Here is a 15,871-nt window from a genome sequence, read left to right on the forward strand (position 1 = left end):
CTGAATGAGCCAGCAGTGTGCTTAGGTGGCCAAGAAGGCCAATGGCATCCTGGGATGCTTTAAGATGACTGTGCCAGCGGGCTGGGGAAAGTTCTCTCCCTGATGAGGCCTCATCTGGATTATTGCAACCACTTCTAGGCTTCCCGCTTGAAGAAGGACAAGGAAATAATGGAAAGAGTCCTGTAGAGAGCCATTGAGATGATTAAGGAGCTTTGAACACCTACCTCATGAGGAAAGGCTGAAAGAGCTGAGTCTTTTTAGTCTGGAGAAGAGAAGACTGAGGGGGGAATCTCATTAATACTTATAAATATCTAAATGGCAAGTGTCAGATGGATGGAGCCAGACTCTTCTCAGTGTTGTCCAGTAACAGGACAAGGAAAATGGACCCAAATCGGAACAAAAGGAGGTTCCACGTAAGAAATCAAATTCTTCACTTTGAGGGTTGCAGAGCACTGGATGAGGCTGCCCAGAGTGGCTGTGGAGCCTCTGTATTTGGAAGCATTCAAAACCCACATGGATATGTTCCTGGGTGATTTACTTTAGGTGATTCTACTCTAGCAGGGGGGTTGGAGGTCCCTTCCAACCTTTGTCATTCTGCAATTCTATGATTTAGCAGATGGCACAGCTCCCTTCAATCCCACACCACACACCACTGAAGTTTCTAAGGTGTCTAATGCTTACCCTCGTATAAGAACAGTTTCTTGATGAGAGGAAAAAAGCATACATGATAAAGATGGATTAATGAAGAATCAATGTACTACTGCAAAAGCAAATGTACGTCCCACACCAAAGCAGAAACGTGACACATGGCATAGATAAAGGATTACAGCATGTCTAATAGGGACTGAGAGATCAAAACATATATGGCAACAAAGCTGCTTGCCATAATGGAAGGTGAATACTCTGTACTTGGACCGCAGCTTTGGCAAGGCTACTAGCAACACACTGGAAGTTACCTCAGATTAACTGCAAGATCTGCAAGGGAGATAGAATATATTCACCACTGTGTTAAATTCAATAGAGCAGAAAAACTTTCTTACCTGGGTTCTGGTTATAAAATGGTCCTCCATTCATCTGGTTCTGAAGGCTTGTCTGTGATGTGATAGAAGGAGGACGCCGATATGGCAAAGATCCCCCTATTGTTGGGGGTGTGTGTCGAGAGGCAGGCCTGTTCATGCTGTAGAACTGAACTGGGTGACCTAGGTTAGAATGGGAAAGTTATCAGCAGAGAGAAGAATGATGCTTGCCTTTTTTTGTATCTACATCCGAGAATCAAAGGCTTGGAAAGTTTTTTCTGTTGGTTTGGTTTTTAAGACAGTCTGCGTCATAGGAGCTGTCAGTTCAGCTGCCAGACTGGCAAGACACTGGATGTCTCAACAGCAATACACAAACAACTCCTCCAACTGCCTGCATTGAGGACTGCTGACAAAAGCCAATATGAAAATATAAAGGTGTCTAAAATACAAAATGAAAGAAAAAATTCCAATTTATCCATTATATACAATATATTTTAAGAACAGTAAGTTTATTTAGTTATAAACCTGCAAAAAAGTAACACTTTGCAGTCCAGCAATTAATCAATGTACAGTACAAACTAAATGTATGCCATTTCCAAGATTTAAAGCTGTTATCTTCTGCAGCTCAAAAACACAATACTAACTACCTTAGTGCTGTACAGGAAATAGGCAGAGAATCACCCAGGGAGAAGAGAATGTTAGAAACTACTTCTAGGAAGGAATAAATGAAAGCATACTCAAAGACCCTCTTTTTGGGTATCTGGCAACTGAGACAAGTCCTAAAAAAAACTCACTCTACATTTAAATCACATCCTGTTCAAAGTAATTGATCCTGAATCTAAGCAACAAATAAAGCAAGACTATTAGGTGATCTGCTGTATTCACATAGAGTTCTCTGGTTTATACAGTCTAACAGTAAACTGAATTTATTATACCCATATGAGTTATTACCCTCCCTAACTGTTCTGCCTTCACCATTTGTGCTAGAGGTAAGTTTCAGAGTTTGCAAGAAAACAAGGAAAGAAGGGATGTTTCACTGTGGCTGAGGAGACATGCATGCAGTGGGAAACAGAACATCTGCATGCAATTTTTGAGTTTCTCAGTATCCAAACCACATCACAGTGCTAATGCAATAAATATTTACATAAATGTTAAAATTATTTAAATGTTATAAAAAATATATAAATGTTAAAACTATAAAGTTAAATGATTGATGTTTATAAAAGTAGTACGCCTTAAATTATCTACTATAACCATGACCCTATAGATAGGTATTAGCAGATATTTTCTAGTTAAGTTTAAAAAAAAAATTAAAAAGCCACACAAAATTCCTGCTTCCGCAGTAACTTTGAAAAGCCCTGGAGTGTGATCACATCTGGGTTCATCTGTGCAAACAGCTGGAGCAGCTACTCACCTGTAGAGGGTGTGGAAGAAACAGCAGGGGGAGTTGGAGAGGTGAAGCCATCAGCAAGGGGCTGAGCTCCTGCAGCAGCAGCAGCAGCATCTGGGGCAGCAGAGGGAGGGGCAGGAGCAGGAGGAGTAGGGGCAGGAGCAGAGGTAGCAGGAAGGGGAGAAGTGCCAGCAGAGCCAGCAGGGGCTAAGTGAAGAGAGGAGGAAGAGGTGAAGTTAATAAGGAGATATGTTAGCAAGGACTGGAGAAAGCCTTTGACTGTTTAGTGTTAGCTGTTTATTAGGCGCATAGCATTATAGAATGCACGAGGAGATGAGAGAAAAATGGAGCTGTTAAAAGAAGGCTCATTCCTATGTAGATGGTAAATGAGGGTTAAGCAAATTCACTTCTTTTCAGATCTGAAGGGAACAACCCAGAACTTTTCAATGAAAGCCATTGCTTTTGAAAGATGTCTTCAAATCTCTTTATTTAGGCTTTGCTCTGTAGCACTGCTGCTTGTAGCTTTTGTACAAGTTGGAAAATACAAACAGGAAAGCAAAAAGTGCCAAGTTCCTTGGTTCAGAAATATCATGTATTTCAGATCACACTGTAAGCCAACTGTACACTCTTCTAGAGTGAAAGGGCTGAGCAAGGGAAAAGAAGCACTAATATCGCTTCCTATTTCTGGGGTAATTACATAGAACAAGCATCTTTTTGTGACAACAAAATGTATAAATGTACTAAATATATACTTGGTGCCTGTCTCTCATTTCATCTAATTTTCTAAAAACATGCTTCTATGTATCTGCATAAACAGCCAATGGAAAGGAGAGGGGAAAAAAAAAAAAAAAAACAAAAAAAAACCAACCACCCCATCTTATGCTTAAAAGCATAAGGGAGAAGTTTGCCCCAGGCCAGTGAAAAGGCTGTTGTGTCCTACTCAGTCACATGGAGACAGCCAGGCAAAAAAAATCTGACAAAATATATCAGACACTCCCTGAAAAAAATACTACTTGATTCAAACTCATACTATCAATAGCAAGCAATTTTCAAGGCTTGCATGCTTCTGGATAATGAACTTTGAGACTTTTCTTGGGGTTTAAGAGACTTGCAAATGCTAAAGATTAATGGTGAGTCAGAAAGAGGAAGTTTTCGTTTACCTGGATAGACACTGGGAGGAGATGGTGTGGGAACTGCAATAGGAACACCCACACTTCCACTTCCACTGTTCTCTCGACTGCTGCTCCGACTACTTGGGTGGCTTCCTCCACTACTCCCACTGCTGCTGTAAGAAACCAAAATAACCCAGGATGTGAATATGCTGCTGTGCATATTTAAGTATAAGATCCTTCAAAGAGCACCTTAGTATTTCAAAGTAGCAGGGAACAAGAGGAAAGAAACAATGATGTAATTCTACATAAAGTTAATTTTTTTTTAAAACTCTTCACTTTGGCAACAACACAAGTTTTCCAGTTAGTGTCAGTGAACTTGCCCATAAATTAAACGCTTCCAGAACCTTGCTCAAAGTACATCACTCCAATATTGTTAACCCCCTATTGAGCAAATACAGATCATTTTCCCATAACTTATAAAACATGGAGCCTGTTGAGAGTGATTTATATGCTTTCACATGAGATTATTGAAATGTGGAAATTTTAAGATAGTAAAATTAAATTCTCTTAAAACTTTAAGTCCATCTGTTTAGCCACCCTCAAGTAATTACAATGCTTAAAAAGCAAAAATTTCAAGGGAAGTATTTAGACCTGTTACATCATGAAATTCTTAATTATCCCAGTGAAAATGCTAGCCTTCTAGTTTAGCTTTATTCTATTTCAAATTTATCGGTATTCTCAAAATACAATGCTCTTTCCAGCTACTCCATCTATTAAGATCAATGGCTGCTCAAAGAACAGTGTGAACTATAAGCATACTATAAACGCATTCCTTCAACACGTAGGAGGAAAGTTTCGTACAAAGTTTTTTCCTGTTTTGTAAGCGTTCTTTAAAGTAATATAATGATCTACCTGCTTGAAAGACCACAATTTTAGTAATTAAGCATTGTAACTAAGTGTTAGCACTAAAATTAACATGACTAGGGGATGAAGTCAACAATCTTAACATGATTCATGATTCTAGTTTTATTAGAGTGCATTCCCGTCATGCCAAGTAACATTCCTAGTCCGTGTCATGAATTAGCCTGCCTCACTGTACAACTGCAGACGGATTTGATAGTTATCATAGTATTTTTCCCCATATGCTTATACAATAGTAAACAGACCCTGCACACCACCACACCGAATACCTGTATGTGCGATTCCTCTGATTCACAGAAGCTGTTCTAACAGGGCTCTGTTGTGAGGGAGCCATATTGCGTGTTGGGCTAGGCACGTAGTCATTTGGTACCACTGGGGGACGTACTGGCTCTAGCGTACGATAGGGAGAGTGACGGCTACACAGGGACAAATATATTTCAGAAATGAATTAAGCTAACACAGACAAAACCAATGATTTTTCATTCTTTAAAAGACAGCTACATACCAATCAATAATTGGAGATAAAATGTTTTTCCATAAAAGTTTGTAGTACCCACTTCATAGGACGAGAAAAAAAAAATTTAACAACGTCCTTTACGTACTTCAGTCTTTCTATTAATAAACTCCCTGTCACACATCCCCTTCTTGTTCTAAAAGCAATTCAGACCTTGTTATAAAATAAAACACCATGGTCTGTATGTATATAGTTAATCATATACCAATAACCACATTCATCCCAGCTCTAGCATGTTTTATTAAGGTCAAAGTCAAGTTCACAGACTTAACAGGAAAGTACTTTTATCACACACAGCACAAATAATGAACAGTGCCACATGCTGATTTTCCAGTTGTTTAGCACCACTTGTCAAAGCCCCATAGTTAATGATTTTTTGCTCTAAAGTGTTCTGCAATGATAAAAGGTTCCTGTTCAGAAAGGCTGCTGATGCCTGCTGTCTTCTGGCAGAAACATGCTAAATGATATATAAAACGTGATCAGTGTAAGAGGATGTGGATATAATACCTCTTCACCTTTGTGAATGGTTCAAACAAACAAAAACAACAAATAAACAAGCCAAATGACAACAACCACCAAACAACAATAAAAACAACACTACAGAAAAAGAATCTTCCCCTTTCCCCCCCCCCTTCTGTTCACTACAGCAAATTACACATTTGGTAACTGCACTTACCCAATAGTTCCCTTTCCTGACATCGGTGGACTTGGCGGCTTCTGTGTGGGTGGTGTTGTACGAGGCAGTCCACCCATCTTCATATTCTGTGTGCTGACCTGCATAAGAGAATGGGGAGAAGAACAACATTCACTAAGCTCGGTTTCTTGGGTGAGAAACACTAAGATGCCTCGAGCAATTAACTCTAAGTAGAGGAAGGTCTAAACAAAAAAAACTGAGAGGCCATGCACTTTATATGCGATTTCCACTCTGCTAGAAGTCTAGAGTTGTGCTCAAAGGACTCTATTACACAGGTTTTTTTTAAAATCGTATATACAAAAAGTGAATTTGCCTTTAGGCTATTAAAGAAACATTAAATGATTGATAATACCTACACCATATCAAACTTGATTAAACCTTCCAGTCATCTCTTGAGACAAAGGCAGTTATTTCATGTTACACTATTGAACGATAACTTCACAAAAATATATTTAATACTTTAAATTATACCCAATAGGTCACAATTTAATGTAATTCATACAAATCTGGAGAAATCAATCTCCAAATATGATCCATTAATGTTTAAATATCTTCACAGTATGACATCAAAAGTTTTCATTTGTAATTGTCTTCATTGTAAATTAACTCACAGTAAATATTATTTATGTATAAATAAACATAAAAAGAAAGCTATATAGAGAAAAATTAAAATATGTACTTTTTTCCCCCCACCAAATTTGCAGCAAGTTAATCTCTTAGGAAATAAATGGATGGGGAGAAAAATACCCAGCAGTGATGTGATGCAATTCCTGTTGGCCCCTGCCTCTCTTCAAGAATAAAGTAATAATGAAGTAACTTTTACATTAAAAAATTTACTCTAACTTCTGAAAAAAAAAAAAAAGACATCCCCTGCATTCCTGACTAACTGACCAATCCAGGCATCATAAACAATTGTTAATGTAGGCATTTTGCTCCTCTGTGCACTGCCAGCTAAGCATAGTTCTCTCAAAGTATGCATCCTTACAGGAATCACTACAAAGTCTTCTTACATGGAAGTCTCTGTTAAACAGCTTGGATTTATGAACGTTCAAACTACTGCTTAGCTACAGAGATATTCAACAAACTTAAATCTGTATGCTTACATATTTTTTTCTGTTGTTCCTGTCATGCTCTACTTCAGAGCACTTATTTCCAAAACCTAAGTCTTGCCTCCTGCCTCTACCTCCCATATAAAAAATTTAAATCACAGTGATCAAGGCATTAAGAGTATTTGCAAACATCATTAAAGGCAAATTACTCTTTAAAAATTTGACTACAACAACTTGCTAAAAATCCTGACAATGTTTAGATTTGTGCATTAATAAATACAGTGTAAAGGGTAACATATTCTGTATTCTAGTCCACTGAAACTTGAATCCCTAGCTCCAAATAATCCCAGAGCTATCACGTTTTTCAGTCTGCTGGGAGGAAAAGAAAACTAAGTGCTGGGAGAGTTTTTAGGGTTTGTTTGGGTTTGGGATTTTTTTTTGTCAGATTCAAAAACAGATGTTCATATTTAGTTGTGCAAAAGTAAATTTAAGACAATTCTTTTGCACAGCACTATAAAGTCCTTTAAGCCAACTCTAAGCAACGAGAAATCCAAAGTTAATTCAAGTGAGGGATGAAGTAAGCACTGAACTACAACTACTTGAAGGTAAGAAGGGAAAGTGTAAAATTAAGTGTATTTTATTCTATACACGGAACATTAAGAAACAGCACAATCTGATTTTTTTTTTAAAGTTGCAGCACCCCCTGTATTTCCTCTTTCAAAGACACCTGTTTCCCCCACCTGCCTATTTCAGTTGCCGAAAAAAAAATCCCACAAAGGAAAAAACACCACTTTAATTAAACACTCACTGCATTGTCACTTGCTGTATTTCAAAGAGCCCATTAAGCATAGTTGGGGAGGGGTTTTGGATGTCTTTAGATGACAGCAAACTTAGACTATTCATGTGCCCCTGTACAGTTCATTTAGGTGTTTGGCTATGCTACTGTTTCTGGACAGGTGATGTAACCACTAGTTATTACTGAGATTCCATACAGAATATGGAATTCCATAAAGACTCTTATTATTTGTGTACAATCATGGCAGGAATAAATACCAAGTTTCAGGCTTCCACTGTGATAAAGATACATGAAAAGAAAGAACAGTAGAAGTGAAAGACAGTATACAGTAAGAAGTGTAAGTAATACTTGCCTAACACAGAACTCCAGTGACTTAATTTCTTTAACACTGAGAAGGAACATATCCTTGACGGAGGATGGAAGAAAGCTTTAAAAAAAACGTGACCAAAAAAAAGTGATACTTGTTTAATCAAGGGACTTCAGTCACAAAGAAGTCATCCTTAAGATTACACTGAAAGATGGGGAATTGCATCAACAATAAGCTGCTTCAGACTCTTTGAAATGACTTTTCAACACTGAAATTGAAATGTTGAGAGTTTACATTAAGAGTTTAAGCTTATAAGGGTGTCTTAATTTACACTGAGAGTTTAATTTAAGTTTACAAGGCTGTCTTCAAATCTCAAGATGGCTTTAAGATCAGCTACTTTAAGTTAAACATCCCTGAGTAATTTCTCCTTTGGTTAGGATCAAATAATCACAGAAGAGAAATGAAGAATACAAAATTGTTCTAACAGTTCTGATCCAAATGCACAGATCTGTATAAATAACAACATGCAGGGCACTAAAAAAGGTTACAGACTGTCTTAAGAAAGAAAAATAAAATTGAAATCTATACAATTTGCAACATGAAGGGGTGAGGGTGGGGCGAGGAAAGCCACTAATACCTCCTTTCTTGCAAAATTTTACTGCCTTATCTATTTTGCACATAGTTGTAAAGATAGCTTCCATACACAAATCTTCATCCACACACATCCTTCTTACAAATTTCTAAAATCCAAAGCACAAAACTCAAGGTCACATTTGCATTTGCTGTCAAATTAAAGAAAAAAAAAAAACCAACAAACATTTTTTGAAGCATGTATGAATTTACCAAAAGTTGCACTGTTTCTGATGATGTTTCCCCTAGCTCTGCACAGCTGGAACTATCCAGATGCAACTGCTTTAATTAGAGGGTGAAAGCAGAGGAATGCATCTCTTGGTTGGTTGGTTGGTTGACTGCAGGAACCCAAAAATCTGGTAGGTTTGTAGTTTAAACCTCACAGATTCTTTTCGGAAACTGTGTGGCAAAACAGAGCCTGCAACCAAGAAAGACAAAGTACCACCTCCCCTTTGTTCACCACTACCAGAACAGCTAAGCACTATACTAAAAGAGAAGAAAAACAACAGAGCAATGATTCAAGTACAAAGCTCAGGAAAAAACCCCAAACATCTGACTGTTCTAAAAGCAAGAAGACAGCCCTGTGAACAGACAAGTAGTACCCAGGTTCTATGCAGAATGCATGCAGTTGATTTTCCAATTCTTTTTTTGCCTCTTCCCACAGAAGTCGAAAATATTACCAACTGAAATTACAGGGAAGATCATTTAAAAATTTTGGAGATATTGGATAAGGTTTTTTTTTTTTTTTACAGGATATCTTGCAGAAGCTTTTTCTATGTCAGTTAGCAAGCATCTGGACCACAGAAGCATCTCTCACCAAAGCTGTAACTCTTACAACACTGGAGCTGTAATCTGAAGATCTGCTAAGGAAGAAAATCTTTGCTACATAACAGATCCCAGAGGACACTCTGAGATCCAGCTGCACAGTAACAGCCACAAAAGTAACTGTAAAGAAATGGACCTCTGTGGAACAAGACTATTCCATTTTAAAAGGGTACGTTAGTATTTCGGTTTTAGAAAGGTAATATCTGAATGACTTCAAGACATGATACAGGGCTGACTAGAGCCCTTAGAAAACAAAAATTTTAAGTTTGGGGATTTGTTTTAAATAATTAAAAGTTATTTGTCCAATTTCTGTTTATGGCAATATTTTTTTTTCATATATCCCACTGATTAAATCACCTCCTTACAGTCCTAACATAAGACTGAATTTCCCTCATAGTTGCGTTTTTATAGACATTTAACAGATTGAACTTCTTTATCACTCCACTATGTAAGAAATTTGTAGTGATATAAACTCATTAAAACTGACAAACCCTATAGTCCTTTCAATTAAATTCTTGGCAACATTTTCATCATCAAAAAAATTCAAACACAAAGTGGAGAGATACACAGTTGGTCAGATATAAAAGCTGGTCATCAGGTATGCAATAAGTATTTGCATCGATGCACTATATATTTACATGCCTGTAAGGAGCTTAGGAACTTGCCTGCAGAAAAAGTATTTCAACTGACGTTTTTATTTTTCTGAAAAAACAGCTCATTGCCAGTTCAACTATCAAAACAAAGTGGGTTTGGTTTTTTTGTTTGTGTTTTTTTTTTCTCCCCCAAAAGCCTGAATACTAGATATTTCACATAATCAAACCTAAGGAGGAGCAACTTTCTAAAGCTAAAGTTGGACTTAGTCCTAAAATCTTTAAGGGGTGCCTTATAGTCACATCAAATTTTCTAGAACTTTAAGGACTTCAAAAGAATCACCTTTGCCAAAAATCTAGAAAGTGTTGCATCAGTGGATTATACTCAAAAACTTCAAGCAGCTATCCAACCTTCTTGAGCAATTCTATACCCAACTTCAGAAAAACAACTTAGAGTTGAATCAAAACTACCTTTCCATGCCTTGCTTCACCTCAGTAATGCTACAGCGAGGATGACAGGATGAACAGATTTCTTTGCTCATCATCTGCTGCCTCAAAGTAAATTCCTTTTCAGGATGTGCTCAGCCAGTTGAATACTTACTCTGCATATCTAATCAAACTATATGTTTGTCAGTTGATTAACCAGTTGATAGGGAAGTGAAATATCTAAATTTCAACGTTGTCTTGACAAATGACTGCAAGTCGAAGCTTCAGCAAGCGTGTTTACCTTTTTTTTTTTAAACAACATCCACCTACCTAAAGTAATTGAAGAACCAAGTCTGGGAGACAAAAACAACTTAATGTCAATTTCAATTAATATTCCTCTGACTTCTAACTGAAATTTTCTTCAAAATTTGTTTAGAATTTAAATTTAAGTTACCTATCCAGACAAAAGCACAGTTAGCCCTGCAACAGTCAGTCAGTTTAATAGTGTAACTCTTAGCTAAGACTAAGGCTCCTCTGCAGCCACAAAAAAATGCAGGGTAAAGACTTCATATCTAATCTCTTGTAAATAAAATAAATTTATTATTCTCACAGAACTAGAGTTAGTAGCCACTCTCTCATTCTCTAAAACAGTCAGAAAGATAAAGCCAGGAGGAGATATATTTTGCAATCCACTAACAAAAAGCAGTCAAACACTATGTGAATTGAAATTCTCTACCTGACACATTCATGTAAAAAATTTAAAATGACATGCAAGAAATCTCTCATCTATGAAACATTTTCCATTGTGATCACATGTGCTACATACACTTAAACACCTTGCCAGAAGTATCATCTAGCCATTACTGGGATATCTACAGTAATACCTGCTTTTACAGTCAATCTTTTCAGGAATGAATATTTTCTTTTAGCTTTTTCCAGTCATGGAAAATACTTAATTATGAAAAATATTTCATACTACATACTCATCTCCTATGTTCTAAAACACAGTTCCCTCTTTAAAACTATGCCAGCTGCTATTCAAAACCTTTCATTCCCTCTTTCCCCCAACCAGCTGCTCTTCAGGAGGAGGACGATATCTCAGTACAGGCTATAACCTGTCTATGAATTAATGTGTTATGAACTCCAACAGAGTATCATGTAATTTCTTTTAACTGCTTGTCTAATTGATTTGATGCTTTTTATTGATACTTCTGCAGCCACTAATGCTACTAACATTTAAATCTGAGATCCTTGAGAATTTTACATAATTCATACTTCAGTCTGAGTTCATTGATTCATTTAATATTCAACTAAATAAATCACTTAGTTTGCTGTTTAAGAGTTATTAAATATTTCACACAACTATTAAATTTGTAAAAATGTCCATATACAGGTGTGTCTTGGTATTTAAACAGTACTAGAAGTTTCTGAAAAACTTAAGGATACTGCAACTTTAAAAAATAATATTCAGATCTTAATTTTTTTAACGCATCTTTGGAGCTCATTATCTGAGCAATCTCACACTGAAAAATGAATCCAAATCAAATCTTAACTTACACCGTATATAGGATAAAAAGAATATTACACAGGGGGAGGTTCATATTCAGCCGTTGCCTGTTCACTGTATCTTTTTGTCTACACAAGGTTAGCACAACATTTCTCCCTTGTAAATGATGTGGTGGATATGCCGAAGGCAGTTAGCGTTTTGCCACAAAGCTTTTAAAATTAACTGTGTTAGCTTCTTACATAAATACATCAGTTTATATCACAAAACATTTACCTGCAACGAAATCATTCAACACAGGGTCTGATACACAGGAGGGAGAGCAGGTGTTGCTCTCTCTGCTACAATCACTAACATGTTAATCATCTCCCCGTGTGTAATAGTCTCAGAAGAACAAGAATGGAAATCCAGCCCTGGGGTTTCTTACCTTAAATCTAAGCAACCACTTAATGCATAAATGGAGCAAATAAAAGAGGTAAGGAAAAAAAAAAAAGCATTGAAAGGTTAGTTGGAACTTCAGGATATGAAGAGAAAGGAAAAAGAAAGAAAAAAGTTAAGCATTCAGCATTAACGAAATAATGTATCAGTAGATCATAGAACGAGTGGTTAAAGCAGAATGTGTCATGAACAAAAGATTTTCAAACTGAAACTTTTAATATACACATTGACCACAAAGGCTTTAGGTTAACAGCTTAAAATTAATGCTTAATTGCATGTACACAGTTCACTCAAGTTCTTACAGTGCTAAGTCAGCTTCTTTCAGAATGGACTATGAGATCTAGATGGATTAACTTCAGAGATTAATGTATTTGAACTGTCAAAGGATAGTCTTGTCAATACCCTGAGTTCATTTAAATTGTTACATGCATTAGCATATTTATAACTGGTTGAAACAAAAGCCTCTAGAATAAGCTAATATACGTTCTTTCCTAGACAATGCTGTTAGTTAACTCAACCTGATGCCCTGAAGTTTGTTCTCTTGAACAAAGATCAAGAGCAAATCATGACATCTTATATGTACGGCACTCCATATGGATACTGCACCACATAGTACATAGTTTAGAAAATACTGGTAAGACACTAACAAACAGCAAAATATTTTTTAAAACTTATGTGCTAGCTTTTTGACATTAAGTCCTGTATCTTATTAGCACAAGACCATCTTCTTTCCTCAATGTTTTCAAAAGTATTAATCTTTCCATTTGAACATAATTTGATCTGTTTTCTGTTCAGATAATCTAAACATATCATTACATATCTGATATTAAACATGCAGAATCACAACAGTCGTGCATCCATAACTGCTCTGTTTCACCCATTTAGAAAAGATCCTGATGTATTAAAAGAGAAACAATCTCATTTACTAGAAAAATATCCTGGGTATGAGTTTAAAGTTTAAGAGATCTATTAACTAAAACAGTGTCTGTTTCATAAAGCTACACTGAAAAACCAGGTGCCCCTATACCTGTCAGAGCGGCCAGCTACATTAGAGGGCCCATGAGCATAGACTTTTTGCACAACAGTAATTACTGCCTGGTAATTACAGTGCCTCAGTACGCAGCACTTGGAATGGATCAGACCTAACTTTTTTCCTTCCCCATCTTCTTGACTGAAGATCTCTTTAGAGGGAAGGAGAGATTGGAAAACCGTGTTAATTCAGGAAACATTAAAAAAAAAAATGAAAGTAAGTCTCTCCTGGAGAACAGGCTCTTTAGATTTTTGTAGCATTGTTGCTTCAGGGAAGGAACATGAGAAGGAATTGCTGGAATGATACAGTGGCACTTAAATTCTCCTCTCATCTGTTAAGAAACCATATTGTAAAGCCCTTTTCCCTGAAGATGGTATCTACTTGTGCTTTGAATTTCTAAACAGAAAGAATAGGTGATCAAATGCCTATACCACATCTCTCAACATGGCATACCGGATTTTTTGAATAAGGATGCTCCCTTTTTGTCCTGTACTATTCTCTGTCCGGTTTGACATTTTTCTCAGAGCTTACAATAAATGCCTGCTACATTAGCTCTTTCAATGTCCTGACAATGCCTAATTGTGTGTTCAAGAAGCAGAAGGAAATCCTGACAGCAGAAAAATCAGAAAGAGGACAAAAAATGTAGACTAAGGCACTGTGATGCTAACTGGAACTTTAATTAGATCCAAGTACACATTTGAGTCATCATCCATTTGATGAACCATATTCTTTCAAAAGAACATAATTCACTGCATCACAGTCAGCGTGGTTCTGCTACATTGGGGCAAGCGGGGCACCAATTTATAATGGTTTAGAGTCAGTGATAATACTGTGCTGCAAAGCAATTCTTTAACAAGTTCAAATATAATCTCCTTTAAAAAAAGTGATCACTACAGTATTAGCAACAGTAATCCTACAGGTTAATGTGTTCCATCCATATCCAGAAGGAGTTCCGCTGACCTGCGAAATCTCAAAATTTTTAAGAACTAGACTTTAACCAAAGACTGATAATAAATTGCCGGTCAAAATTGTAGTTATTAATGCTGGGCTTCTATTGTTTGGCTTGGCTTTCCAAATTAAGCTTAGAGTCACTTTTCTTTTCTTTTTAAAATCTGTTTAGAGTTACAAACTGAGGTTGACTCTTTTGGGAAGGAATGGGAAAAAAAGACTTTCTGTTAATGAACAGGATGTTGAGAAGACCTTGAGTAAAATCAAACTGTTCAGAATCTGAATTTTAAGTTGGTTAAGCAATCTATTGCCATTTAAATGACTATTCAAAGCAGACAGTTCAAGTTGAACAATTTAGATAATCTAATGCAGTTAGGTGTCAAGCAAAATAAATTCTGGCGTACGTTGACTGGAAGAAGCATCTTACCTTACTGCTACTTAGCAGGTTTACAGATTTGTTAGTCTGTCTGGTAAAAACACCACCATTTTGTGTTATTTACCTTTCTTCTCCTGAAACTTTAACATTGGCAGTGTTCTCATTTCCGTATTTGTTTTCTTGGCAGTTAACAAGTTAACAATGTGCTCACACCTCCTAAGACTATGTTTACATGCAAGATGTGCTTTTTAAAATGCCTGTCTCATCTTACACATGATATTACCACTGTTGTGTACACTGATCTACCACTTGTATACAATAGGCACCAGTTAGTTGCATCTCAGTATGATCTTCACCCCGAAATAACTCCTTTTTTGTTAGTCAAAATAGGAGAACCAACTGGCTTTGAACTTGGCAGCCATATTTCCATTCTGAAACCTCATATGGCACAGAAGGTGTAGAGAGCTCAGTTTAGCAAAGCACATCACAGGATATGGGTATAACTGACACTGACAGAAAGAAGAAAAGGGAGTACGGAATACTTCTCATGCAAACCCTTTCTCTGGGTGAACTTCAAAGTAAACCAGCAGCAATTACAGCTGGATCATACTTTGTGGTGCTAATTCAGGCAGAAAAGTGACAGTATATCAGCAGCATCACACAAGAAAGTATTTAGAAGCATTTTTAGAAGGTGAGACACACAGTCCTGAATATCCTCAGAAGAAAGATTTAGTGGGGTCACAAGGTTTAGAACAACTAGGGCAAGAGAATGGGAAAGAGCAACTGTAAATTTGACCCAACTTCTCTTACGTTTTTAGACAGATTGGCCAGGCAATGAGAACCTGGTATATTACCACGAAAAGCATCAGGTTATTTTTAAAATATACAAAGACAAGGTATTTTCAGCATTTTGGCTGTTTTAACAACATCACCTACCTTCACTCCATGTCCAATATCATCTAGAACTGTATAATCAATAGGTTTCCTGATGTAGCGAACTGGTCGCTCCAAGTTAGCTGGTGCAATGATTTTGTGAGTTCTTGAGGTGTTTTTGTTTGTAGTCAAGATACCAATTTCTCTTCTAGCAACTTTCTCTTTGTGAATGTCCACCGTCTACAAAAGACGCAGTGTATTTACTAACAGTTGTATGCATTTGAATACAGAGTATATTAAAAAAAACTGAATTAGTTCCAAAGTTTCAAAGATCTCTGTGTATTCTGCTAAACATATCACTACATATACTTGGTTACATCATCTTTGATCAATTTACTGTTAACTTCCTTCTCCTTTCAATTCTTATTAGTT

The 15,871-nt window shown here is 36.7% G+C and overlaps 1 protein-coding gene across 45 annotated transcripts in view; it reads right to left on the bottom strand.

The window, feature by feature from the left end:
• The window catches only part of ABI2 (abl interactor 2), a 59,466-nt gene that overhangs the window by 9,161 nt on the left and 34,434 nt on the right, over positions 1-15,871 (bottom strand). For 7 of the 45 annotated variants that reach the window (XM_054380783.1, XM_054380779.1, XM_054380774.1 and 4 more), the window contains 5 exons: positions 15,503-15,679; positions 5,630-5,727; positions 4,709-4,855; positions 3,567-3,691; positions 1,041-1,199 (listed from right to left, as the gene is read on the bottom strand). In XM_054380783.1, the coding sequence (XP_054236758.1) occupies positions 1,041-1,199; positions 3,567-3,691; positions 4,709-4,855; positions 5,630-5,727; positions 15,503-15,679 (706 nt within the window). Of the gene's footprint in view, positions 1-1,040; positions 1,200-2,430; positions 2,614-3,566; positions 3,692-4,708; positions 4,856-5,629; positions 5,728-12,201; positions 12,220-15,493; positions 15,680-15,871 lie in introns of all 45 variants that reach the window. The other 38 variants (XM_054380789.1, XM_054380781.1, XM_054380770.1 and 35 more) reach the window with 16 other exon arrangements.

The sequence above is a fragment of the Indicator indicator genome, chromosome 5 (genome assembly GCF_027791375.1).
Source record: "Indicator indicator isolate 239-I01 chromosome 5, UM_Iind_1.1, whole genome shotgun sequence".
Taxonomy (NCBI): Eukaryota; Metazoa; Chordata; class Aves; order Piciformes; family Indicatoridae; genus Indicator; species Indicator indicator.